This window comes from Leptonychotes weddellii, chromosome 10, assembly GCF_054177405.1.
Source record: "Leptonychotes weddellii isolate Sample4059 chromosome 10, ASM5417740v2, whole genome shotgun sequence".
Classification (NCBI taxonomy): Eukaryota; Metazoa; Chordata; class Mammalia; order Carnivora; family Phocidae; genus Leptonychotes; species Leptonychotes weddellii.
The window spans coordinates 75,924,900-75,951,935 of NC_138378.1; the positions used below are offsets into that span (position 1 = coordinate 75,924,900).

The 27,036-nt window shown below is 36.0% G+C and overlaps 1 protein-coding gene across 19 annotated transcripts in view; it reads right to left on the bottom strand.

The window, feature by feature from the left end:
• Positions 1 to 405: 405 nt before the first annotated feature.
• Positions 406 to 27,036, bottom strand: part of TIA1 (TIA1 cytotoxic granule associated RNA binding protein) — a 29,214-nt gene continuing 2,583 nt past the window's right edge. For 2 of the 19 annotated variants that reach the window (XM_081833636.1, XM_081833633.1), the window contains 12 exons: positions 19,076 to 19,178; positions 15,885 to 15,983; positions 15,081 to 15,135; positions 14,876 to 14,908; positions 13,568 to 13,655; positions 10,338 to 10,413; positions 6,542 to 6,650; positions 6,059 to 6,154; positions 5,860 to 5,944; positions 5,363 to 5,486; positions 4,259 to 4,404; positions 406 to 3,108 (listed from right to left, as the gene is read on the bottom strand). In XM_081833636.1, coding sequence (XP_081689762.1) covers positions 2,982 to 3,108; positions 4,259 to 4,404; positions 5,363 to 5,486; positions 5,860 to 5,944; positions 6,059 to 6,154; positions 6,542 to 6,650; positions 10,338 to 10,413; positions 13,568 to 13,655; positions 14,876 to 14,908; positions 15,081 to 15,135; positions 15,885 to 15,983; positions 19,076 to 19,178 — 1,141 coding nt within the window. In that variant the 3' untranslated portion in view covers positions 406 to 2,981. The other 17 variants (XM_031036474.2, XM_031036469.2, XM_081833634.1 and 14 more) reach the window with 16 other exon arrangements.

The window sequence follows — 27,036 nt, forward strand, 5'->3', positions numbered from 1 at the left end:
ATTTTCAACCTCAAGAGCACCCCACAGCAAACCTAACTCTCTTTGTGTATATAATCTAGTCCCTACCAACCACCTTCTCGTATGTCAACTGAACTCTAACACACATAAAAAAGGAAGATGAGCAAGCACAGGGACAAACCAGGAAAATAAAACTACAACGTGGAACTAATTTTCAACAGGGAGATAGTATCAACAAGGAAAATGAGATCCTAGTTTTATAATGAGTTAAATATACAGAATGCCAATTCTTTGTGGTATTAAATAGTAATCCAATGCAAACCATGGTTTCTGGAATAAGGTTAAAAAAAAAAAATCTAACAAATACCTGAGTGAATATAACAATATGGTTAGACCAAAAAGAAAAATCTTTCACACACAATAATCACTGCAAGAAGATCCCACAGGTTATAGAAAACATAAAGGAACTTTAATATCCAAACAGTCAGGGCAAAGAATACTGGATTAACGACCCATTAAGTGTGAATCACTTCAGGTTCTTTACAGTACCAGATGTATTTTATAGTAAAATCTGAATGCATATTGCAGAGAACGAAACCATTTTTAAAACTTTAATTTCCTTACCTGATACTAATACCAGTATTATTTTTAGACTAAAAAATCTTTTAATGATTTTAACACTAGGAGTAAGATTTAAACCAAAGTTAGCAATGTTCCTGAAATGTCAATTTGTTCAGTAGTAACTTTTTTGAGAAATACCAGTTTCTTCTCAAAAAGTAGTTAATGTACACTTTAAAATTTGTGCAATAAGAAAATATACTGGCTAATAAAAAGTGTTACTTGAGAAAGTCAAAATGAAAGAAAAACTATACTTTTGCTTAAATTACTTATGCCCAAATAATTTACCCTGCAGTCCACAGATGTACAGGAAATAAAATATTTTTGAGTAAGAAAAATAATAAGGGTCTTAAAATAGAAACATAAACCAGAAGAATCTAAAAATAGCTTCCTGATATTTTACTTTTTGAGTATTTCATTTAGGCTGCTTCTGGTCCCATGTCCTGATCTGTAGACGTTAACAAGGAAATAAAATTCCCAAGTATTTAAAAAATTTACTCATCTTCCATAAAGCAACTTTTAATGTATCAACACTTAAAAATACACAGTGACGTACGTAATGAAACATCAGTACAACTGCATAGAATTGAGCTCCAGAGAATTAAACACTTATGAGCTGTCTTTCCTGGGCTCTGGTTTACATGAATATTGGCTTTAGAGACCAGCTTCATTTGCTCCTACCTGGAAGAGACAAGGCCAGGAAACTTAAGATTTCATAGGCCTTTTCTGTTGCTAAATGCTAGGAGCTCTCTGAAGGTCTTAAAAACAACAAACCATCCAAATATGTATACTGAGGACTCTTCCCCTTTGTGAGTAAAGAAGAAAGTTTGTGACTTTCACTGAAAACAAAACAAAAATCTCCCACAACTCTTCTAAGAGACTCTGAAATGTACTAGAAATTTCAAAACTAGAACAATGCCATCAAAGATTAAACCTAATGCTCGGAGCCACCCCAAAATAATAAAATTGGGAACTCCAGGAAAACAGGTACCAAAAGAATCAAAATAATGATTGCACTGAGGATTCTCCTCTTTGAAGGCTGTTTAAGGAGGTAGGATTTTAAGGTTTTTGTTTTGTTTTGTTTTGTTTATCTTTTGGCCTCTGAACATTTAAAAAATGCTTTGCCCGGCTGGTCCTTCAGGCTGATTTTGAAGTGCACAACGAACTCCAAGCCTGATATAGGATATTCTACAGTTTCACAGCTATCATTTGTACGTATTAAAATTAAGTTAATTTACTCTTTTTGAGTAAATATAACTAGAAAATGGCAAATTAATATATTCCTTTACATACAACTTTGTGTCTCAAAATTCTTGAAAAACAAGAGCAGATGACTTTGTATTCAAAGACTACCAAAGTGTGTATTTGATATTCACATGCAAACAACTTAAAACCTTAGAAATCTCCTGTCAACTCTGCATGATGCCTTTAAGAAGGAAATGACATACAAAGCTTGCTAACTGTGCAAAATATTAAATTGCTAAAACATTTTACAGAATGAAACAATACACATAAATGTAGAAGTTGACACATGAAATTAACACAGGCTCATAAGAACGTCTCACATTTCAGAGATTTTCTTTAGTAGCAAGTTTTTGTTTTTATATTTCCTGGTACACAGCAAAGTTTATCACAGAAGATAAAAATCCTTTAAACAAATCCAAGAGGGAATTCTTGAGGCACCTTCTCATATAAAACACAAAATGAATGCAATTATCAATCCATCTGAGAAAAGTTTTCAATCTAAGTGAACATCATTTTTTTCCCCATTTAAGTATATTTTACAGAAATTTAATAAGGCAAGACAAATTTGTGAAAAATGTAGTTACAAAAATGATGTAAACTTATAATTTATATTTTAAAACCCCAAAGGGAAAACAGTGGAGATGGGACAGTTCAAACAATGCTTTTAAAAAAACAAAAAACAAAAAACCCTAAAACAGAATTGTGCACAAGCTGAAGATTACAAAGAACTTCTAGACTTTGCACAGTTTTGGTTCTTCATTTTTTTTTAACATCTTTATATTACATGTTTTAAATCATATCAGGAATGCAAACTAGAACTGCACACTACTTTAGTGGAAAAAAGTTCAACATTGTGCAATTTTCTGCCTCTTAATTTTAAAAAAGTGGCAGCAATCCCTGCATTTGTATTTGAAACAAGGATCTGAGAAACTTTATCAAAAAAGGTAATGAAGGCAAAAATTGGCAGACATCCAGCATCTTGTTTCTTTTTAAAACAATGTGGATGATAAGTAATTTCATGATTAAAAAATGAATCTTTTAAATAAATACATTGTATCTGACATTTGCACTGACTGATTTGATAAATCTTTAAGTAAACAACGGCTTTACTACACTCCCTGTAGCCTCAAGCCACTGGCTTTAGATTATGGAGTCCTTTTTCACTGGGTTTCATACCCTGCCACTCGATACCCTGCAGGCTGATTAGGCAACATGCTGCCATTCTGTCCTGGAGGTGGCTGCACTCCATAATTTGGTCCCATCCATGGTGCAGAAGACTGTGTCTGACTGGTAGAAAATGTGAAAGAAGCAGAGAGGAGGGGAAATCCACTGATTAAAATAAAATGTAATGCCGAGAAAAAATAACATATACATAGAAAAAATACTTTTACTTAAGCCCAAATATAAGAATAATGGTTATGCCAAGCAAAGGCAAAAGTTTTTTCTCTTAAAAACAAGCGTCCTCATAGTGTTTAATTTGTGCAGTTTAATTTTGTTAGTTTAATATAGCTAAAAAAAAAATATATATATACCCTTTACCTGTAAACATTTCTCTCCTTTGAATTCAGAAAAAAGTCATTTCTAATCTCAGAAAGGAAAACTGTGCACCTGGGTTAGACATAAATTGAACAAACCACTACCTGAAAGAAACTCGCATTTGGCACAATAGAGACTACCACTTAGATTACTCCAAAGAAAACATTAAAACAATTATTAGCGTATGTAAGCTCATAATATTTTTCAACATTACAAATATAAGGTTCTTTTATTTTTTAAAAGATTTTATTTTTAAGTAAACTACATCCAACACAGGGCGCAAACTTATAACCCCAAAATCAAAAGTCTCATGCTCTAATGGCTGAGCCAGCCAGGCACCCCACAAATACAAGATTCTTTTAAAATAAAAACTGCAAAGTATTTTTAGTTTCTTTTTCAAAAATTTAAGTGAAATTTCATAATTCAAGGTGTATAAAGAAGCATTCATATAACAATATGTAATAAACCCTATAGTGCAGAAAAAAAAAGCATAACGAATAAAACAACTAGCATCAAAATAACTGTATCCAAGAATGGCTAAATGATCATTACTCAAATAAAAAGCTTAGCAATTATTAAGCTCTCATTTTCTTACTTTAATATGAGTTGATTCATTACCAAGCATTACTAAAATTCTTTTAACACTGGTTATGCCTCAGAGCAGCACATTTCCAGACAAATTTTTAAAGAAATACACTTAAAACTATAAATTAAAAACAGCTCTAAACTAAGTCCTTCAATAAAAAAAAAAATTAAAAAAAAAAAAATAAACTAAGTCCTTCAAAGGCTAAAACTTGCTTTAGACAGAGGACCACATTACCTACTAATTACTTAAAATCTCTTCCTAAGTTCTTAACTTTTTCAAAAGCTAATAACAAAGGAGAAAAGAAAATATGCTTACTTAAATCCCTGCTGACTCCACGCCTGGCCATACATTCCGTATGCAGGTACCTGCCAACCATTAGGCATATACTGGCCAATTTGTTGTGCATTTCCATACCACTGGCCCCACTGGCCATAAGCTTGTGGATACCCAATTTGATTCTGCTATTAAGTAAAATTATAACAAGTAATTTAGTATTATTTGAAGTTATATGTACACATTCACTCCTAATGTACCACAAATATATAGCCATAACACATAGGGCCATCATTGCAATTAAAATAAAAGGATAAACAAGAGTTTATGAGATAAATGCATTAAAAAAAAAAAGAGTGAGGTTATACTGCTGTAACTCTTCCTCATGCTCTAAATGGCACACTCTTTGTAAGGCAGTAGGTAATGTCCCAATAATAAATATCGAACTCAGTACATGTTTAAGTGTTTTGTAAATTAAACTAGATAGGGAAAATAGAAAAGATTACTTATTCCTATATTCAGTTTACCTAAAAAACTTATATAGCTTATATAGTTTAGAATTTTCTTATTCCTTTCTTGGTGCTCCATTTACAATTTGTTCACAGAAAACTTTTTTTTTTTTTTTTAAAGAGAGAGAGTGCAAGAGCATGCAAGACAGCGGATATTAAGCAGGCTCCACGCACAGCACAGAGCTGATGCGGGTCTTGATTTCACGACCCCGGGATCATGACCTGAACCGAAATCAAGAGTCAGATGCTTAACTGATTGAGCCACCCCAGGTGCCCCCTCACAGAAATCTTTATGGGATCACATCTGAACCATTAAAGCTGCCTGGAAAAACATAAGCAGCAAAATCTAGAAAAAAATGCCAAGGCTCTAAATATATTTATAGCTTTTGTTCCAACTGAGTCAAACATGTTTGTGAGTTCTCCAAATAGTATGTGAATAAATCTACCAAGTGTTAAGAAAAAAGCCAGAACACCCTGTTAGGTAAACTACCACTCTAGAACTATAATACATACAGGAAGAGCCCTTATATATTATCATTTTAGCTAGAACCTATTAACAAGGATTATCAATAATTTCATTTTAAAATAACCTATTATTAGCCCAGCAATTACTCTACAAAGTCAAGAATCCTCTCACCTGTTGCACAGGGTTTATCATATCAAGAGTTTCTTTGCCCCAATAGCATTTCACGACATGACCTTCAATGGTAGTTCCATTAACAGAAACGATTGCATGTGCTGCACTTTCATGGGAATTGAACCTATTGAAAAGAATATTAAGAATCACCAATATAAACTGTTTAAGGTACTTATGAATAAAACCCATTTTTAAAAATCAAGCTGAGCCTGAGGTATAAGAGGCACTTCACGCAAAAGAGTAAGATGGTATATTTTCTTTGGTATATTTTCCCAAAAATCCTGTAGTTCTGAAGAAACTTCTTTTAACAGAGAATGTTTTATTGATCTTGTGGTTACAAGGAAGGAGCCACTAAAACACAGTGGCAAATACTGCTAAATGCTAGAGAAATTTCTATTTCTTTACAACCAAGGTACATTTTTAAGAAAACTACTAAGTTAAATATTCAAAATGATTTTTGGGGAAAAAGTTTTTTTAAAAAAAAAAACCACCCATACCGAACAAATGAATATCCTTTATCTGGAAAGACTCGAATTTCCATTATTTGTCCAAATGGTGAAAAAGTCTGACGCATTAGTTGTTCTGTTAGATAAAAAACAAAAATAAACCACACCAAGTTATATAAAATCCTACAGACATTAAGCTTTTCAGTTAAAAAATTAACCTCAAAATGCCACACAGGTAAGGCTCCCATACCTGTCAGCCCGGAAGTGACACCTCCACAGTATACAGTACAGTTGCTTGGACTAGACTGATTTACAACCTCATCATATGATAGCTGTTTGGTGTTTGCTGGGGAGGGAAAAGTTTAATATTTTAAATTCATTAAATAAAATGTTCAGAAAGAAAAAAGCAGTATCAACTACCCTACTATAATGGTAATTTTTACCTTGACCAAAATGCATAATACATAATACATCTGATTGAGGATTAAACCTCCCCCAAGAACGTCTAAAAAATTACTCAATATTCTCTATTTAATAGGAGACTTGACATTAAAGACAATATCATTTATTATTTAAAATTACAAAAATGAAAACTAAGTACATTTTGAACAGTAGTCTTGATTTGCTTCTCATCTATTTCTGCAATAAGTCTCCGGGAACAGCTCTAACATTTAAAATCTAGTGTATTTTTCTCCAAAATTCCACATTTCCTTTTCTTCTCCAATACACCTACACTCATATGTACTCTTTGGAGCTGGAGGCTTTCGGGTTGCCCAGTTAGTTCTGATTTGTCTTCCACCAAGCCACTGGCCACCCATCTGTTGAATGGCGTTTTCAGCATCCTGTTCCGCACAACATTAGAAATGACAAAGAAGCCACCATTAGTTGATGTTGAAAGACCATTAGCAGTAGAGAAAATTCAGTTGCTTTTCACAAATGTCTACTGAATGAAAATGTTTTATAAAATACACAATATACAATATGTTTCCTAAAATGCAATGGTGCTTTTAAATTATCTCTTTTATTTGGATATCAGACTTTGGGAATGTTAATTACCTGAAAAAGTTCAGAGCCCCAAAGCCCTTATGAGATAGCTATTATAAAGTTCATGTAATAACTCAGACTATTATGAAAATCTCACTTTATACAATCCAACAAACTTGTGACAATATTTGGTTTCTCATTCATCCAACAAGCAAACAGTGAATAGCTACAATGTTCTAGGCAGCAGATTAAGTGCTAGGGATTCACCGGTTAATGAGACAGACATGGTCTCGGCTGCCACAGAGCTCACATTCTTTTGGGGCCACAAACTTATCACAAATTGTGGTAAATGCCATGACAGAAGCAAAAGGATGGGAGGACCTGGCTGGCTCAGTTGGTTAAGCATCTGCCTTTGGCTCAGGTCATGATCCCAGGGTCCTGGGATGGAGCCCTATGTCAGGCTCTCTGCTCAGCTGGGAGCCTGCTTCTCTCTCTGCCAGCCAATCCCCCTGCTTGTGCACTCTCTCTAATACATTAAAAAATAAAAAATTTAAAAAAAATTAAAAAAACACAAAAGGGGGGTGCCTGGATGGCTCCATCGGTTAAGCGTCTGCCTTCGGCTCAGGTCACGATCCCGGGGTCCTGGGATCGAGTCCCGCATTGGGCTCCCTGCTCAATGGGGAGCCTGCTTCTCCCTCTCCCTCTGCCTACCTGTGCTCTCCCTCTGTATCAAATGAATAAATAAAGTCTTTTAAAAAAATAAAATTAAATAACACAAAAGGATGACCTACAGAATATGGGCTTTGGGATCTACTTCAGACAGCATGATTAAGGAAGGTCTCTCTAAAATATATCATGTATGCTGACACTGAGAGGAATAGGAGCTAGCCAAGTCAAAACTCCAGGGAACAAAGCCCTTGTGAAGAGAAAAGCATTGCGAAGTGTGTTCCAGCAGCAAAGAGTTTGGGATGTATCTGAAAAAAGCATGTTGGGGCACCTGGGTGGCTCAGTCGGTTAATGGTCTGCCTTCAGCTCAGGTAAAATCCCAGAGTCCCGGGATCAAGCCCTGTATCGGGCTCCCTGCTCAGTGGGGAGCCTGCTTCTCCCTCTGCCCCTCACCCTGCTTGTGCGTGTTCTCGCTCTCTCAAGTGATATATAAAATCTTAAAAAAAAAAAAAAGGCCATGTTAAAGACAACTAGTTTCAGTGGAATCTAGTGAGCTAAAAAGGGTGTCAGAGGAAAAAACTAAAAGATTTTAACTAAGAGATTATCATGATCTGATATATGTTTTAACAAGGCCATTCTTAGCACTAGGAAGAGAATGGTTTAGGGAGGTGCCCCTGTACAACACATTTAAACAATTAGATCCCAGGGCGCCTGGGTGGCTCAGTCAGTCAAGTGTCTGACTTCAGCTCAGGTCATGATCTCAGGGTCCTGGGATTGAGCCTCAAGTCAGGCTCCTTGCTCAGCGGGGAGTCTGCTTCTCCCTCTCTCTCTGCCCTTCCCCTCCATCCACGCTCTCTCAAATAAATAAACAAACAACAACAAAATAAACAATTAGATCCTAAGATACCATGTTACTATGTGAACAGCTGAGATATAATTGCAGTGCACTCTACATTCTCTTACCCAAACTTGCAAGCCATGTAAACATTTTTAAGGCAAATTTCTTATTTGGAAAATAAATTTTGGGCAAAATGGTTGCAAGCTGTTATAGCAATTATCTGGATAGTAATAGTAAGAGTTCATATAAGGAATAACCAGACAGTTCCAATGTAAGCAGACACAGGAACTAGTAAAAAAAAGTCTGATGATATTTGGTGTTAACTGCAAACAGATATATTTTTTAAAAAAGTCAGAAGGAACTGGCACAATAACCAATGGTCATAAACTTCACCTAAAGCCATTAAGAAAGGATACAGTATCTATTTCAAATACCTTGTTTATTAAAGAAAACCTTTCTAAAATACATTTCATACTATCAAAAACTTTTTTCTTTAAAGATTTTATTTATTTATTTGACGGGGCGGGGGGAACACAAGCAGGGGGAGTAGGAGAGGGAGAAGCAGACTCCCCGCCGAACAAGAAGCCCGATGTGGGGCTCAATCCCAGGACCCCAGGATCACGACCCGAGCCTAAGGCAGATACCCAACGACTGAGCCACCCAGGTGCCCCCATACTATCAAAATCTTTTAATAGCTCATTTTCTTTAAACTTCTTTTTTTTCCCTTAAAAAATTTCTCTATGCCTAACATGGGTCTTGAACTCCAATCCTGAGCCAGTCAGGCTCTCCTAATGGCTCATTTTTTAAGGCATTCTTTTTTTACCCTCTAAGGTATTCTTACACAGAAAGTACAGCAGTGTTTCTGTAACTTATCTTTGGCAAATGACAGTCCTAACATAGAAGCAATACACTAAAATCTAAGGTTAACGAAACCTTAGTATATATTCCAAGGCATATATATATTCTCCCACTTTCACCCCTGTATTTTTGAAGTGTGGCATCCCTGACATTTAATTGTTTTGAACCTTAGTTATCACACTAAAAGAGGTAAATCATTTATTTGAACTTATAATACATTTACAAGGTTCAAACTTCAAATAGTACAATACTGTGAGAGGCTTCCCACTCTGTCCCCCATTTGCCTCTCACTTCCACCTCCCAAACAGGAAACTCCACAGCAAATTTTTTGTTTATCCCTGTGAGAGGAACACACATACCCAAAAAATACACACTCCCTTTTTTACACAAATGAGCCTTTTCAATTAATTTACCACAGAAATATTTCTATAATCAGTATTTATAGACTCCTTTTATTGTTCCATAAGTACTAGCTATGGAAAGATTTCTATGGTATATATTTATTTTTTAAAACAACAGTACATGATTACATTGTATGGAGGATATGCCAAAGATTTCATCCCACTGACATACTGAAGATGAAGCTTTTCCTTCTGTATATACCCTATTCTCACCTCTCATTTGACAAACTGTACTATCCTTCCTTTTCTCCGCAAAACACAGAAATTTCAAGTCCATGCAAACTGGTATTCAATAAATGATTGTTAAATGAAAGAAATGAGAAGACATTTTCAAATACATTAGTATATAACTTCTAAAAAGTCCCCACCCATTGGAGCATTTTATTGTTTTTATTTTTTTTAAGATTATTTATTTTTTTAGTAATCTCTGTAGGTATCCTCTTGTGAAGGTGTTAATTATCAGTGAAATGAGCAAGTGGCAGATGAAAGATAATTATTAAAACAAAATGAGTATCTTTATTTTTTTTATTATTTTTTTATTTTTAAGATTTACTTGAGAGAGAGAATGAGATAGAGAGAACATGAGAGGGGGGAGGGTCAGAGGGAGAAGCAGACTCCCTGCTGAGCAGGGAGCCTGATGAGGGACTCGATCCCAGGACCCTGAGACCATGACCTGAGCTGAAGGCAAGGCTTAACCAACTGAGCTACCCAGGCGCCCCAAAATGAGTATCTTTGGTCTTTACTCTTAAAGCACCACACATGCACTTTTGAATTGAGCTCACCCATTTGTTGAAAAAGGAGACAAAGCCATATCCTTTAGACTTTCCTGTTGCCATGTCTTTTACCACTCTGGCATCTCTGAAATCAGAAATAATCAGAAGTTTAGGTTTGCAAAGTCTCCTCTGGATATCAAGTGAGAATGTCACACACAACTCATTTTTATGTTTCATCTTCATTAAAATGAACCTTTAATGCATATTCACCTTTTATTCTATAAAATTTATCATGTATTAGCAAATGAGGCTTAATAAACATGCAAATCAGTAACTTCTTAAATACATATGTATATATTGTACAAAAACTGCCTCCCATTTCAGAAAGTTTTTAAACTTTTAAATATTAAGCATGGTAAAAGCAGCTATTCATATGAAATTACTTAACCATTTATAGGGTTCACAGGCACATTAGATGAATGGCTTTCTTGAACCATGCAACTGATAATTTTCTATTTGACACCATATACTACCTAATCATTAAAAAAATTAAAATAGAAAACTGGAAACTAAAAGAATGAAAAGCTGTATATTTCCTAAATTAATTATTTTGTTTTCTCAGATCAATCGACACCCCCCTTTTGGACTATGGGTAAATTGAGAACTTGATGTTTTCAGAAATGCTAAATCATTGAAGAAAAACACTAGACACACACTTTAGTTTTAAACTACATAAGAAAAGATTTTATACTGAATTTTAAAATAGCGATCATATAAGATTGATTGGAAACTACAAGATATAAAAGCAAAATTTTAAAAAGTCAGAAAGTAAAAAAGCACGCCAACATTTATCCACTGTGAACCGTAGCTTGTAGTTAGCCAGGGCAATTCTGTCCATTCTTCAGAGATACTCTGCAAAATAACCAGAGCCCTATTATTTGAGATTGAGTAAAAAAACCCAGCCATGATAGCTAAAACTCCATACCTCAAAAAATTGGACTCAAATTGTGCTTCACAGGCAATCTGCTTTTAAGTTAGCCAGGTATGTCACAATGCTTGTTCTCTCAGGACACATGAACAAAACAGGCACTTTCACAACAAAAACCCAAGTCAGAAAGCCATGCAAATATAATTTTATATTAAAGTATACATAAGCATATTTCGATTAATTTAGGAGTGATTTATTAAGTGTTTAGGGTCAAAATGACAAAGAGGTGGTAGTGAAAAGGGAAAACTAATGCAAGTCACTTCTCAATACGAAAAAATACTTATTAAATTATCGGTATGGTACACATGCATTTAATTTGGTAGCTGATTCACTTCTACACCAAAATTTGTTAGACTACCCTAAACTCAAGGAATAGAGTATAAACTGTATAAATTAGGGCAGGAAAGTACTATATCTTTTCTACTAAATATTTTAATAGGCCACCACTTACTGCACACCATCTATAAATTAAGTACTGTTGGAGGATTTTTACAGAGAATATCTGGCTATCATGAGAACCTTTCAATATATATTTATCAATTTATCTCCTTTAACAAAAAAATCAGGAAATGATGCTACCAACTGAAAATCGTTCTTTTAAATTTAGAAACACTAACTCCTTGGGTAGCCAAAAACTTAGACATTATATACATTACCTCCACTGAAAATTATAATCCATAAATTATAAAGGCCTTACCAAAAAATATATATATACATCTATAATCATGGTTGATCATAAGAAAAATCTAGGCTATAATTATGATACCAACATATTTAACAAAAAGAAATTACTGATCCATGATTAAAAAGTCATTATTAAAATTGGAATATCATTTAACTTAAACTCACTGATTGTTAAACAATCTTTATCTAATCCCAAACTAAAATCCCCATGTTTTCAGAAAAGCTACTTCAAGCAAAATCAAAGCATTTAATAAAATAGCTATTGAATCTGTTAAAATGTTAGAAAATTTTTTTCTTCTTAAAGTTAAGTTTCAGGATATGTTAGCCTTGAAATATATTTAAGTCTTACTTATTTCTGAAAGGATTCTCTAAGGAAGAAGCAGCAAAGATCTAGATCAGGGTTCTTTTATCCTTCTTTAATCCTTTTATGGTCCTGTGACTACTCTGAAAATAGGATAAAACTTACAAAGATACTCCACACCAAAATGAAAACAAACACAAAATTCTGTACACAGAGATTTATAGAGCTTTTGAGAGGCCAAAGGTTAACACCTTCCTGTCTAGGTATTTGAAAGCAAGCTAACCATCATCAAAACCCTAAGATTAAAAGGAACAATCAAGAAACTAGAACTTTATTTTCCTAATTTGTTCTCACAGACAAAGAAAAATGTTGCCCAACAAGAGAGTCCATTTATAAACCCTAATCTTTTGACTGCCTTTAAAGTTAGCCTCTACTTAGGGCCATTCCTTGGTCACTGTTCATTTTTGTCCTCCTACCAATGAACCACAACTCTTCAAATAAAAACTCCCCAAATTCCACCAATACTATTGGCATTTACTTTCCAGTCTCCTCACCTTCTCATCTCTGCTGTTGTTCTGTTCCTCAAACCAAACCAAAGCTAAAGTTTCCTTTTTACTACTCTTCTAGCTGGAACAACAATAAAAAAGCAACCAGAAACCCAAAAATTCTGTTTTCTAAATTCAGCAAGTACTTCTAAGAAAATACTATAATCAACTTATTCTTACTCTATTATGGCATGCTTTTCAAAATATTAAAATTCTTTTGATGAACACTACCTTGAGCGAGCTACTTACAAAGGGCCTAAACTATATGATTAATAACAAATGCAAGCAAGACAGTGCTCCACAAAATACTAAAAGGCATTATTATTAACAGTAACAACAACAACAAAAGGGTAGATACCTGGGGATTAATATTTAACAACTGTGCTTTTTAGGTTGAATTGTTAAGGTTTCTTTTTGTTAAAATATATTAACACAAAATGCATGGTATCATAGAAGTGTCCCAAGGGTCTAAATTCCTTAGTCACAGCAAAAGGTTACTAAAGATTATGACCAAGCTAAGCAAGACACTTACATAAGAAATATGTACAATAGCAAATTTGTCTTTTAGGAGCTAATGCTAACTGAAAAAGGATTTTAAAATAATTGAAGACCAAAGATTTATCAATGGGAAAACAATCTTTGGCTGTTAATGGCTTAAATAGTCTCTAAACAACATAATGAATTATATTGAAGGGTTAAAATTCATAACAGATTTTCAAATTACTTCTACATAAGCCTGTTTCTAATTAAAATCAGTTTAAATTTATCCTCTGTTACTTACGATATTCTTCCAAATGGTGCAAAAGCAGCTTTTATATCTTCAGTTGTAATTTCTGGACTGAGATCACCAACAAAGACATGGAAATGATCTTATAAGGGGAAGGAAGGGGGATTGAAAAGAAAAATAAAATTTTAGAATTTAAAATATACTAAAATCTATTCAATAAAATAATCTTAATTTATGGATTAAGTATAAGTAAAACACTATCCTATATCTATACAGATCTTATCAATTTTACACATAATGAACGAAGGTGATAATATAGGAAAGACTCTCTTAAAGACTGATATATCTAACTGGAAACTGACAGTTATATTTCTACTTACAGCCAATTATTATACTGGCCTAAGAAAATAAATAATATTTAACAAGCTTTGCAAAAAAAATTAATGACTTAATTACCATTTTAATAGTGATTATTTACATTTATCCAGTTTACCACTACATTAAGGTTTTAAAATTAAAATAAAATAGTGGTACTGTGAGTTATGTAGACTAGATTTGCCTCAGTTATTACAACTGACTGAAGCTAGCTACATGATATACTTGGTTTAACCATATTTTTTGAAGAACAATCAAAGAAATACCTTGCATTGCAACAGTTTGATGTTAAAGTATTTGACAGTTTTCTCAAAAGCCAACAGTTTTGGTTGCCCAGACATTACACCATTCAGTTTATGTGAATCCATGTGCAAGTGAACTAAGACTGAAGGCAACAGAATGAAAACAGTAATCCCTTCACTTTATATCAGAGCCATTAAAAAAGCATTGGAGAGAAATAACGATCCCATATCTGAAGTTTTTTTTAAAAAAGACAACGTTCAAAAAAAGAAACACTTTAAAAATACAAAATAGTTGGATCAACACTTTAAAAGGAACACATACATCAACTTTGACAAAGTATATTTGGAAAGAAAAGTTACCCCCATTTGGCAGGCCTTAAGCAACATATTGGGTTGCCATTTGGGAAACAGAGTTTCAGGAGCAACTCAAGCAATCAGAAGATCTGGTTTGAAGCACAGATCGTGACCTCAAGGAAGCAGGGTATCTTGCCCTTTAGTTGGTGAAAGTATTTCAAAGGCATCAGCTGCTACCATGGGGGTCAGAGAGCTTGAAATAGCACCAAAGTAGTGGACAAGCCACATTTGGTCAACACTGGGAAGAAGGGGGAAAAATATTGCCAGAGAGACAAACAGAAATACGACCCCCTCCCTCCCCCCTCCCCCCAATATCAAACAAAAAAACTTCAAGTGGTTAGTGAATACCCTTTCAAGAGATTTCATTTTATGTTTAAGAAGATACAATTACCTTGTGAACGCTGTGTGCTGACAACGGTACTACCTGATGACAAAGATTAGATTTGTTCTTAAATTTATTAACACAAACACATTCAATCATATCTTAGGATAACGATCAAAACATTACTGCAAACATGTATGATGTTTATATGCTTTACAATAAAACTACTGTGTACAATAAAAACAAATGTTCAAAGAGTATAAAATATACTTACTGCTTGTATCTTTCTTTTGACTGCTGGGGGTTGTTGCCCAATTCACTTTGACTTCCTAAAAAAATGTTTCTACATTTATACTCCATAAAAATAAAGGTCAAAATCAGATATTACAAGATTTGCATCTATAAACACACAGGAAGGCATATGTTGGAGATGAAACATTCAAGAGGATAACAGTTCTGGTCAAAGTTTCAATACTTACCTTGTAATCTACATTTTTTTTTTTTTAAAGGTTTCTTTTTTTTTCTTTAGGTTAACCTACACTTTCTCAAATGTTGGCAAATCCTAATCATACTTCTGTGTTAACATTCAACTAACCTTTCTTATCTAAAGTAAAAATCATTTTTCTTTTTATTCTTCCCCATTAGTATCCCAAGTTCTAGAGGTTTCATCCAAGCTTGAGTAATTCAACAAATATTTTAGTATTTACCATGTGTGAGGCATCCTGAAGAATACCAACATAAACATGCCCTCTAAAAAGCTTTATTCCATCTTTTAAATATTAAATGTGACCTGCTATAAAGTGATATAATGCTTCTGAAAGGTAATCAAATTGGAAGCGTCTGGGTGGCTCAGTTGGTTAAGTGTCCGATTCTTGATTTTGGCTCAGGTCATGATCTCAGGGTTGTGAGATCATGTTGGGCTCTGCACTGAGCGTGGAGCCTGCTTGGGATTCTCTCCCTCTGCCATCCCCGCCACCCCCGCTTGTGCGCTCGCTCAATAAATAAATAAATAAATAGTAAACAAAATTGTATACAACTTAAAAATTTCAAGTCACCTTCTTTAAATATGACAGCTTACCTTACCCATTATCTTCCGCCCATTCATAGCAGCTAGTGCTGCAGCTGCATGACGATGCTCATAAAATTCCACAAAACAGTATGGATCATTTCCAGCTGTCTGTTGAAGAAACACAAAAGCCAAATTTAAGTTGTATACTCCCATTATCTTAAAATTATGTGAAGTTTTATATATCTCAAATATCAGGCCAAGGAAAATGAAGGGGTCCATTCCACAAGTAAATCTTTAGATAAGGAAGTAAACACTTAAAAAAAAATGCAGTTTTTAAAGAATACTATCAACAAGTTATACTATAATACTACATATAATTTAATCTTGTATTAATGATTAAGTATCCTAATTATGGATGGATGCATATAGAAACTACACACACATTCCTCATCATATAATCATTTCTTTATGCTACGGATGTTAATTAAGTTTTCCTAGACTCTTATGCTCTCAAGTCACAGTACTGGCTTTTAATGATCTTTCCTCTCCCTTCCCTGTTAAATGTTACCTTTTACTACTATAAATGTACACATATCCTTGTTGCTTCTAACTTGCTAAGTAGCTGAAAATACCAGCCAACTTTCTTTTTTTTTTTTTAATTTTTTATTCTTATGTTAATCCCCATACATTACATCATTAGTTTTAGATGAAGTGTTCCATGATTCATTGTTTGTTCCAGCCAACTTTCTTAAACCTATTTCAGGCTCTGAAAACTGAAGAGGTTTTCTGGTAAACAAAGTTTTTAGAATAGGTTTTAGAATATGGCCTTTCAGACATCAATTTTTTGCCTATAGTCTTTTTTTTTTTTTTTTAAAGATTTTATTTATTTATTTGAGAGAGAGAGACAGAGAGAGAGCATGAGAGGGGGGAGGGTCGGGAGGGTCAGAGGGAGAAGCAGACTCCCCGACGAGCAGGACTCGATCCCGGGACTCCAGGATCATGACCTGAGCCGAAGGCAGTTGCTTAACCAACTGAGCCACTCAGGCGCCCTTGCCTATAGTCTTTTTTTTTTTTTTTTAAAGATTTTATTTATTTATTTGACAGAGAAAGACACAGCGAGAGAGGGAACACAAACGGGGAGTGGGAGAGGGAGAAGCAGACTCCCTCCCAAGCAGGGAGCCCGATGCGGGACTCGATCCCAGGACTCCAGGATCATGACCTGAGCCGAAGGCAGTTGCTTAACCAACTGAGCCACCCAGGCGCCCCTTGCCTATAGTCTTTTAAAAATTCTCCTCTTTTCTGGTGTTCCAAGTAGTTGAGGTCTGGTAAGTGCAGCTTGGATGCTTTATTGTAAATTAAAGCAGCAGAAAAAACACCCCATATTTTACACCTATCTGCAAAATACAAAATGACTTTGAGTCCATTTTTTTAATTTTTTTTAAGATTTTATTTATTTATTGGACAGAGAAAGACACACAGCAAGAGATGGAACACAAGTGGGGGGAGTGGGAGAGGGAGAAGCAGGCTTTGCATGGAGCAGAGAGCCTGATGCGGGGCTCAATCCCAGGACCCTGGGATCATGACCTGAGCCGAAGACAGACGCTTAACGACTGAGCCACCTAGGCGCCCCTGAGTCCATCTTTTAATTCTTTCCATAAACTCCTAAGCAGAATTGTTAAAATAGGAAACTAATTCAAAAGACTACAATGACACTAGAATAAAGAAATTACTATTTTGTTTCAAGGACAATTAATCGTTTAAAGAAGTCACTGGCAATGATTTTTAAGAATGTCAGAGTAAGGAGGCAACCACAAAATTTATAATATTGAGACAATCATTTTATTTTAAAAACATTAAAGAGGGGCACCTGGGTGGCTTAGTCGGTTAAGCAACCTACTCATGTCATGATCTTGGTGTCCTGGGATCAACCCCATGGTGGGCTCTGCGCTCTCTCCCTCTCTCTCACACTTGCTCTATAAATTAAATAAATTTTTAAAAATCTTAAAAAAAAATTAAAGAATATAAAAGTGTTAAAAAAACTGCATAATTCAAACTAATGCTACACTTAATGGTAATTCTATTACAAAGGTGAGTGTTGGCAGGCATTAATGTTACACAAAGTAACTTACACTTCAGCATAATCAAATGAAAAAGTCTTAATTTTACTTAATTTCTAAAGAGTGCAGAAAAGACTGCACTTCTTTGATAAAAAGATCTAAGCATTCACACTACCAGCCTTTATATTCCAGAGAGTATAAAATTCGTAACTAAGAACATCAGTCCAACAGTATGAATAGACTGGAATTTAGACTTGTCTTTTTATATATGCTATGATTCAGGGTTAACAGCAATTACAGATGAATGGGAATTGCCACAATGCAAGAAAAGCTTGAATCATAACATTTAAAAGTTAAAAACGCTTTCAACACACACAAACACTTTCACAGTATATTATTTTTAACCCAATTTCCTAATGTAATTGTAGTAACTTAGCCAATCAACTGATAGCACATATAAAACAATTCTGATACCTCAATGCACCTTAAAACAAGAGCCTACATATAGTTCTTATTTGCTCTAAAAATAATTAGTTCTCTTCTCTTCCTCTTTTATTTATTAGTAAAGTAAGTTAAACTCAGTGGCTAAGATTGACTTAAATTCACTAAAATTACTAGGAATTTAGACTGTACACTTTTTTTTTTTTTTAAAGATTTTATTTATTTACTCCAGAGAGAGACAGACAGCGAGAGCAGGAACACAAGCAGAGGGAGTGGGAGAGGGAGAAGCAGGCTTCCCGCCGAGCAGGGAGCCCGATGTGGGGCTCGATCCCAGGACCCCATGATCATGACCCGAGCCGAAGACAGACGCTCGACGTCTGAGCCACCCAGGTGCCCCCTAAACTACTTTTTTTTTAAATGAATGATCCTGCAGTTTTTAAGTTTAATTTTTTTTTTTAGTAATCTCTTCACCCAACGTGGGACTCGAACTCATGACCCCAAGATCAAAAGTCCCATGCTGTTCCTACTGAGTCATTTAGGCACCCCTGTATAAACTAATTTAAGAGTTTCTGGAAGAGGGACCCCTGGCTGGTTCAGTTGGTAGAGCATGCAACCCTTGACCTCGGGATCATGAGTTTGAACCCCATGCTGAGCACAGAGCATACTTAAAAAAACTATTCTTTAAAAAAATAGAGGGAGCTCCTGGAAGTAATGGATTTAACTAATCTATTAAAAAAGAAGAAAGTTAACTAAGTAAAATACCCTTACATCCATAATCATTTTGCAGTTTTTACAAGGTCCAATCTGGCTAAAGAGCTGGAGAATTAGAGCTTCTGTCACATCTCTGGAAAGGTTGCCGACATATCTGAAACACAAAGAAAAACAACTTACCATTTTAAATTTGCTTCTTTTGCATCAGTTTCTAAAGCTGCTTACTGAAAAAGAAATTTTGGTAACAGGCAAATCTCTGCCTTAAACTACACACCACCGGGAACAGATTCTAAAAGTTTGCCAAAACTTCAAAATTTCTTTCAAAGCAGATGTATGACACGCTACTTGTAATTACATTGACATCACTAGTAAAGGGGAATCTTGTGTGTGTGTGTTTAGTCAAGGTTTTGCAAATTAAACCTGATGTTTCTAAGTCTGCAGGCTCACCTTAGGAAGATATGCTTTAAAAAAATCTCAAATGAGGGTGCCTGGGTGGTTCAGTTAGTTAAGCGTCTGCCTTTGACTCAGGTCATGATCCCAGGGTCCTGGGATGGAGCCCTACGTCAGGCTCCGTGCTCAGCGGGGAGTCTGCTTCTCCCTCTGCCCATCCTGCCCCCCCCCCCATGCATGTGCTCTCTCTCGCTCTCTCACAAAAATAAAATCTTTAAAAAGTTTTTTAAAAATCTCAAATGAAATCATTAGATGTATAGAACATTTTGTACAATCAATCCTAGGAAGCTTTGCAATTATTTCTACTTCTACAGTATTACTGAGAACACTAAAATTTCCTCAATTTTTAATCCACACAATTCCCCTTACACTATCCAATTTAGGTATACTTTGGTTTACACTATATATATATATATATATGTATATATACATATATACACACACACACATATATATATTAAGATTTTATTTATTTATTTGACAGAGAGGGAGAGAGCACAAACGGGGGGAATAGTAGAGGTAGACTTTCTCCCCAGAAAAATAAACATCCACACACGCCTGAAAGTATGGATCCAATTCCTCCCTTCCACTTACCCATTCAAGAGACATATACTGAGTGCTTACTATGAAGGCACTGGAACAGGTTAAAATGGCAAAGGGAGAAGGGATGAGTCTTAAGAACAATGAATAGGTAGAGTAATGATACGTAGATCATGGTAGAGTAATTTAAAGATCTGGTAGAGTAATGATACTCAAAAATCAACTGCAACATCTAAATACCCAACAATTTTTCTAGTATTGGAGGCTATTATTACATCATGTCCTTATTCTGAGTATCTGTAATTAAAGGGAAAGAATTAAGCATTTATCTTGCTTTGAGTAGAAACTCCGGTGCAGTATAATTTTTTTTTTTTTTTAAGGGATAGCATAAGTTTTTTTGTTTTTTTAGAGATTTTATTTGTCAGAGAGAGAGAGAGAGTGAGCAGAGGAGCAGGGTCAGAGGGAGCAGCAGACTCCCTGCTGAGCAGGGAGCCTGATGCGGGACTCAATCCCAGGACCCTGGGATCATGACTGGAGCCAAAGGCAGACACTTAACCCACTGAGTCACCCAGGAGTCCCCAGTGTAGTATAAACTAATAACTCTAATGAGGGAACTTACAGATAAATGCTAGTCAATAAGTGTAGAGAGAATTAAATTAGTAAACAATGCATAAGCCCTACTGAAATGATTAATTCAGGCAAGAATCATTGGTGTGAACATGGTTATTTGCAAGGTGCCAAAGTTATTACACAGACTACTGAACACCGCAAAGAGAAAATTCTACCTTAAAAGAGAAAGCTTTGGCTGTTTCTCCTCTGTGAGCAAGTGATCAAACTTTAAATCATTTTATGGATGGACATTTGCGTGTACAATATAGATTATACAACATCACCTATGAACTATTCAAATAAAAAAGGTCTAACTTGAATCTAATCAAGCTTAAATTTAAACCTAAGTTTATAGAATATTGGGGGATGCCTGAGTGGTTTAGCTGGTTAAGTGTCTGCCTTCAGCTCAGGTATTGATCCCAGGATCTTGGGATCGAGTCCCACATCGGGCTCCTTGCTCAGTGGGGAGCCTGCTTCTCCCTCTCTAATAAATAAAATCTTAAAAAAAAGTTTATAGAATATCGGGTATATAAAACAATTATACAGGGGCACGTAGGTGGCTCAGTCGTTAGGCAACTGCCTTCAGCTCAGGTCATGATCCCAGGGTCCTGGGATCGAGCCCTGCATTGGGCTCTCTGCTCAACAGGAAGCCTGCTTCTCCTTCTCTCACTCCCCCTGCTTGTGTTCCCTCTCTTGCTGTGTCTCTGTCAAATAAATAAATAAAATCTTAAAAAAAAAAAAAAACAATTATACAAATTCAGATGTGGAATATTATGTAAGACAACTTGATCTCTTAAAAAAATTGTCTTAGGGCGCCTGGGTGGCTCAGTTGGTTAAGCAACTGCCTTCAGCTCAGGTCATGATCCTGGAGTCCTGCATCGGGCTCCCTGCTCAGCAGGGAGTCTGCTTCTCGCTCTGGCCCTCCTCCCTCTCATGCTGTCTCTCATTCTCTCTCTCGCAAATAAATAAAATCTTAAAAAAAAAAATTAAAATTGTCCTAAAAATTTTTATTTTTTTAAAGATTTTATTTATTTGACAGAGAGAGACACAGCAAGAGAGGGAACACAAGCAGGGGGAGCAGGAGAGGGAGAAGCAGGCTTCCCGCGGAGCAGGGAGCCAAATGCAGGGCTCGATCCCAGGACCCTGGGATAATGACCTGAGCCGAAGGCAGACGCTTAATGACTAAGCCACCCAGGCGCCCCCTAAAAATTTTTAAAAAGAGAGGACTGGTTTTTTTTTTTAAAGATTTTATTTATTTATTTGACAGAGACACAGCGAGAGGGAACACAAGCAGTGGGAGTTGGAGAAGCAGGCTCCCCATGGAGCAGGGAGCCCAATGCGGGGCTCGATCCCAGGACCCTGGGATCATGACCTGAGCTGAAGGCAGACACCCAACGACTGAGCCACCCAGGCACCCCAAGAGAGGATTGTTCTTGATTAAAAGAAATCTGAAAGACACCGACAACCAAATGCAATGACTAATCCTTGACTATAACCTAGATTTGGGGAGAGGAGTTAACTTTTTCTTGGAGAACTCTAATTAATAAATGTAGAAGGAATGAAATCACCTTTAAGCCAGCACAATAAGAACTTCTACTGGTGAGATCCACCCGTGGATCTTTTAGTTGGTGCAAATTTTAACGAGAAATAGGATATGTGCAGAGCCTCAGAGTACTTCCACTAAAATATTTAATGATTGGTTTTAACCAATGAATTGGTTTTTTTAACATATGTCCAAACCTCCCTCTATGAAGTGAAACTTAATTTACATTTTCTTGAGTGTAGGTTAGTCTTAGTGACTCAATTCTAATTAACAGTGTTGAAGAAGAAAAAAAAGTCACTGTACAGTGAAGAAACACTACCCTCTCAAGAGAGTGCCACAGTCATGAAAGGCATTCCCTCACATATTAAAGGAGAGTAAAGAGATAAGACAACGAAATGCAATGTAGTATCTTGGATTGGATCCCAGGATAGAAAAAGGACATCAGCAGAAAAACTGGGGAAACTGGAATAAACCTTGTAGTTAATAGTATCGTACAATGTCAATTTCTTACTTTTTTTTTTTTTTTTAAGATTTTTATTTATTTATTTGAGAGAGAGAGAGAACACATGAGAGGGGGGAGGGTCAGAGGGAGAAGCAGACTCCCCCCTGAACAGGGAGCCCGATGCAGGGCTCGACCCCGGGACTCCAGGATCATGACCTGAGCCGAAGGCAGTTGCCTAACCAACTGAGCCACCCAGGCGCCCAATTTCTTACTTTTGATAAGTATACCATGGTTATGTAAGATGTCAACATTAAGGGAACCTGAGTGAAGGTTATATGAGAACTCTGTACTATCTCTGCAACTCTTCCATGTCTATTTTCACCTGACTCTTAGACCTATAAGAAAATCTCAGAATTACATATGTCTAAATGAAAAAAATGGCTTTTTTTTTTAATTAAGATTTTATTTGAGAGAGAGAGAGCACAAGCAGGTAGAGCAGCAGGCAGAGGGAGAAGCAGGCTCCTGGCTGAACAAGAAGCCCGATGTGGGACTTGATCCCAGGATCCTGGGATCATGACCTGAGCCAAAGGCAGACGCTTAACGACTGAGCCACCCAGGCACCTCAAAAAATGGCTCTTTCTAACATCTACTTCACTAAAGCTAGATAATCTAGTGACAAGTGGTCAGTATTTAGGGAATGGAAATTCTTTTACTCTTCGCAAAATTGTCTAATTTTCTGAGAAATATTTTGAGTGATATTACCTACTTGAAGATATGTAATTTAAAAAAGCTACATTAAAAAGCACTAGGATTTGTATTACTTTACAATTATTTATTTAATGTGACCTGTTATGTATACTGTAAGCTCCAGGAGCCTCTATAAATTAACTCTACATATACCTGTTTAGAGAAAAGCTCTTCAGGGGAAGTTTCACAAACAACTTGCTCTCAACCTTCAACACCATTACAATAAACTACAAGTAATACATAGAACATTTTTATATCAAAGAAATCAAATGACAAAATCTCTTTTCCCTCCTCATGCAAATAAAAGCAATCCATTAGAATTTTGCTTTTTACCAGTAAGTTAATCATTAATACCTATGTCACATTTTTAGAAGCAACTTTATGTTACTACTTTCCAAATCTATCTGCTAAATAAATATTAATCTGAAACGGAGAGCCCAAATTTGAAAACTGCAGATTCTTTTTATACTCATCATACTTTCTTTTTTAAAGATTTTTATTTATTTATTTGACAGAGATACAGCGAGAGAGGGAACACAAGCAGGGGGAGTGGGAGAGGGAGAAGCAGGTTTCCTGCTGAGCAGGGAGCCCAATGCAGGGCTCAATCCCAGGACCCTGGGATCATGACCTAAGCCAAAGGCAGAGGCTTAATGACTGAGCCACCCAGGCGCCCCCTCACCATACTTTCAATGGAAAAATAAACAAGTTTCTTACAGTTTGTAGAATGCACTATACAAAGTTAATTCTCATCTTTATGTATATATGTTTCTTTAGCTGTTCCATACTTTGTTACATTCTATTTTTGAAGCTAAAGGATTTCCTATTAACAGCACAGATTTGTTACAGGTGTAGTGGATTTTTTGGGGGGGTGCTGCCAAACATCTTATTTTTAGAGAAATCCTCACTCTATGGCAGAGGCTCACTTCTCTACAGAAGCTGAAAAGGCTTGATATGGTTTTGTAGTCTCCCTTACATGTGATCTAGGTTAGGCTGATTAGAGAAACCGGACCTGAACATAGAAGACAAAGAGAGGGCTTAAAGGAGCAAGAGACTGAAGAAAATACAGTTTTGTGGCAAAGAGCAGTGGAGTCCCATGTCCAGTGAAAGTGGAAGCTGTGGTGGTATCTGGTCCTCAGTGGATGTGGTAGTAATACCCTTTCTGGGATAGTCTGTGGCTTGATAAGGACTGTGGGCCTGACAGCTGTCTCATTTTCCTGAACATTTTCTAAGCCAGGTTCCATAACCTTCCTGCAAATGTGGGAGTGTCCAATATCTTTTTATAAATAGCTTTTATGCTTAAATTTTTTTGTTCCTTGCATTAAAAGAAATGCCAACCGGGGCGCCTGGTGGCTCAGTCTTTAAGCATCTGCCTTCGGCTCAGGTCATGATACCAGGGTCCTGGGATCCAGTCCCGCATCCGACTCCCTGCTTGGTGGGGAGCCTGCTTCTCCCTCTCCCACTCCCCCTGCTTGTATTCTCTCTCTCGCTGTGTCTCTCTCTGGTCAAATAAATAAAATCTAAAAAAAAAAAAAAAAAAAAAATCCCAACTGATAAAAAAACTGATACTGGAGCAGAAGCAAGCCAAGGTTCCCTGTCATGTATATTGGACCACTAAACAAAAATGTAATTTTCTTACATTTATGCAAGTTTAAACTTTTCAAAACGCTTTAAAAAAAAAATTAAAATATCCCTTTTTTGCTGTTCCATGGACTTCTTGTTAACAGCACGGATTAAAGTATCCCATGTTGGTATTTATATCACCACTGAGATTATGTACCAATCTTGTGCAGAACTGCAAAGTAAAGAGAGGAGTACAAGAGAATTAACTGTTGAAACAAATAGACTTCCATGGACTATAAAATGTCTTCCTTGGGTAACTGGATAAATATGAATACAGACTGTACATTAGCTAACCATATTGTATCAATGTAGTCTCCTTAATACCACAATTTTATTGTGGTTATGTAAGAGAATGGTCTTGGGGCACCTGGGTGGCTCAGTCGGTTAAAGCGGCTGCCTTCGGCTCAGATCATGATCCCAGGGCCCTGGGATAGAGCCCCGGATAGGGCTCCCTGCTCAGCGGAGAGCCTGCTTCTCCCTCTCCCTCTGCCTGCCGCTCAGCCTACTCGTTCTATCTCTCTGTCAAATAAATAAAATCTTAAAAAAAAGAGAGAGAGAAAATGGTCTTGATCTTAGGAAATATATGGTAAAGTACTTAGGCCTGAAGTGTCACATCTTTTCAAATGGTTCATCAAAAGAATATACCTAAATGAGGCAAATTCGGCTATTAGCAATTGGTTATTAGCACACAACTTGTATTAGCACACAAAGGGTACCTAAGTCCACAACACAGTATTTTGTTACTTTTCTGGTTTTTAATTTTTCAAAATAAAAAGCTACCTGGGAAGATTCAATGTAAAAGTCACCAATGCTACCAGTTAACACTTGATAGTTCTGCCAGGGATAGGATTTCACATCAATTTAATACATTTTTTTGAAGGTGATAAGTTCAAATAGTTACCAAATTGGAATCCAAAACATTTAAAATATTCATTTTTATTAGCATAGCTCTAGAAAATTTGACAGTAAAGATTTACAAAGCAGAATGCTGTATTGAGTTTTGAGCTGCAGTCATTGTATAAAAATGCAGAATTTGATATGAAGCTTCTGTGAAAATGAGTGAAAAGCATAAACAGGATTTTATCTAATGACAAATTCCTTAAGGGTAGAGATTTTCAGTGGGGCGCCTGGTTGGCTTAGTCAGAGGAGCATGCGACTCTTGATCGTGGGGTCGTGAGTTCGAGACCCAGGTGGGGTGTAGAGATTACTTAAATAAACTCTTAAAAAAGGGGGGGGTAGATTTTCATTTTTACTCATACTATATATCTAGTGTTGAGAGCCCTGCCTCAAACATTTTAAATATTCTATAAATAATTACTCTAATTCAGGGGTAAATGTCTATGTCTTTTACTAATTATGAAATTATGTACAACAGCAAACGGTACACCAGCATCATAACCTTACTGTTAGTAACAACTGTCACTTTTCTGATAGCTGAAACCGCCATATTTCATTAGCTGGTACCTCCTTCACTTGGAGATCAGACCATATACATAAACCAGCCTGAACAAATGTATGTAATGTTATGCCCCGACATCCTAAGACATCCATGTTCTCAAGACTGTTCTCATTTTTACTTATATTTTGCAATAACCTTTTTATTTTATTTTTAAGTAATCTTTACACCCAAAGTGGGGCTTGAGCTTACAACCTGGAGATCAAGAGTCCACATGTTCTACTGACTGAGCCAGCCAGCCCCCCACCCAACAAACTAACATTTTAGATGACTGATACTACACACTTGTAAGCAAACCTACTTATTATTGACTTCATTCTCACACCCCACATCCAGTCTATAGGTAATTCCTTTTGCTCTATTTTCAAAATATTCCCAAAATCAAACCACTTCTCACAATATGTCTCCAAAGTCCTGCTGACAAGGAACTGAACACTGGCAATCTCTAATTTAATGCTGAATGCTCATCTGTGGCAAATGAAGTTATCTCCTCTGATCCATTTACGTACAGAGGTGATACTGAGATTCAGACTATCTTTTCCTCAAGAATGAATAAAATCTTGAATCATTGCTTGGAATTGTACCGGCTTTTTTTTTTTTTTTTT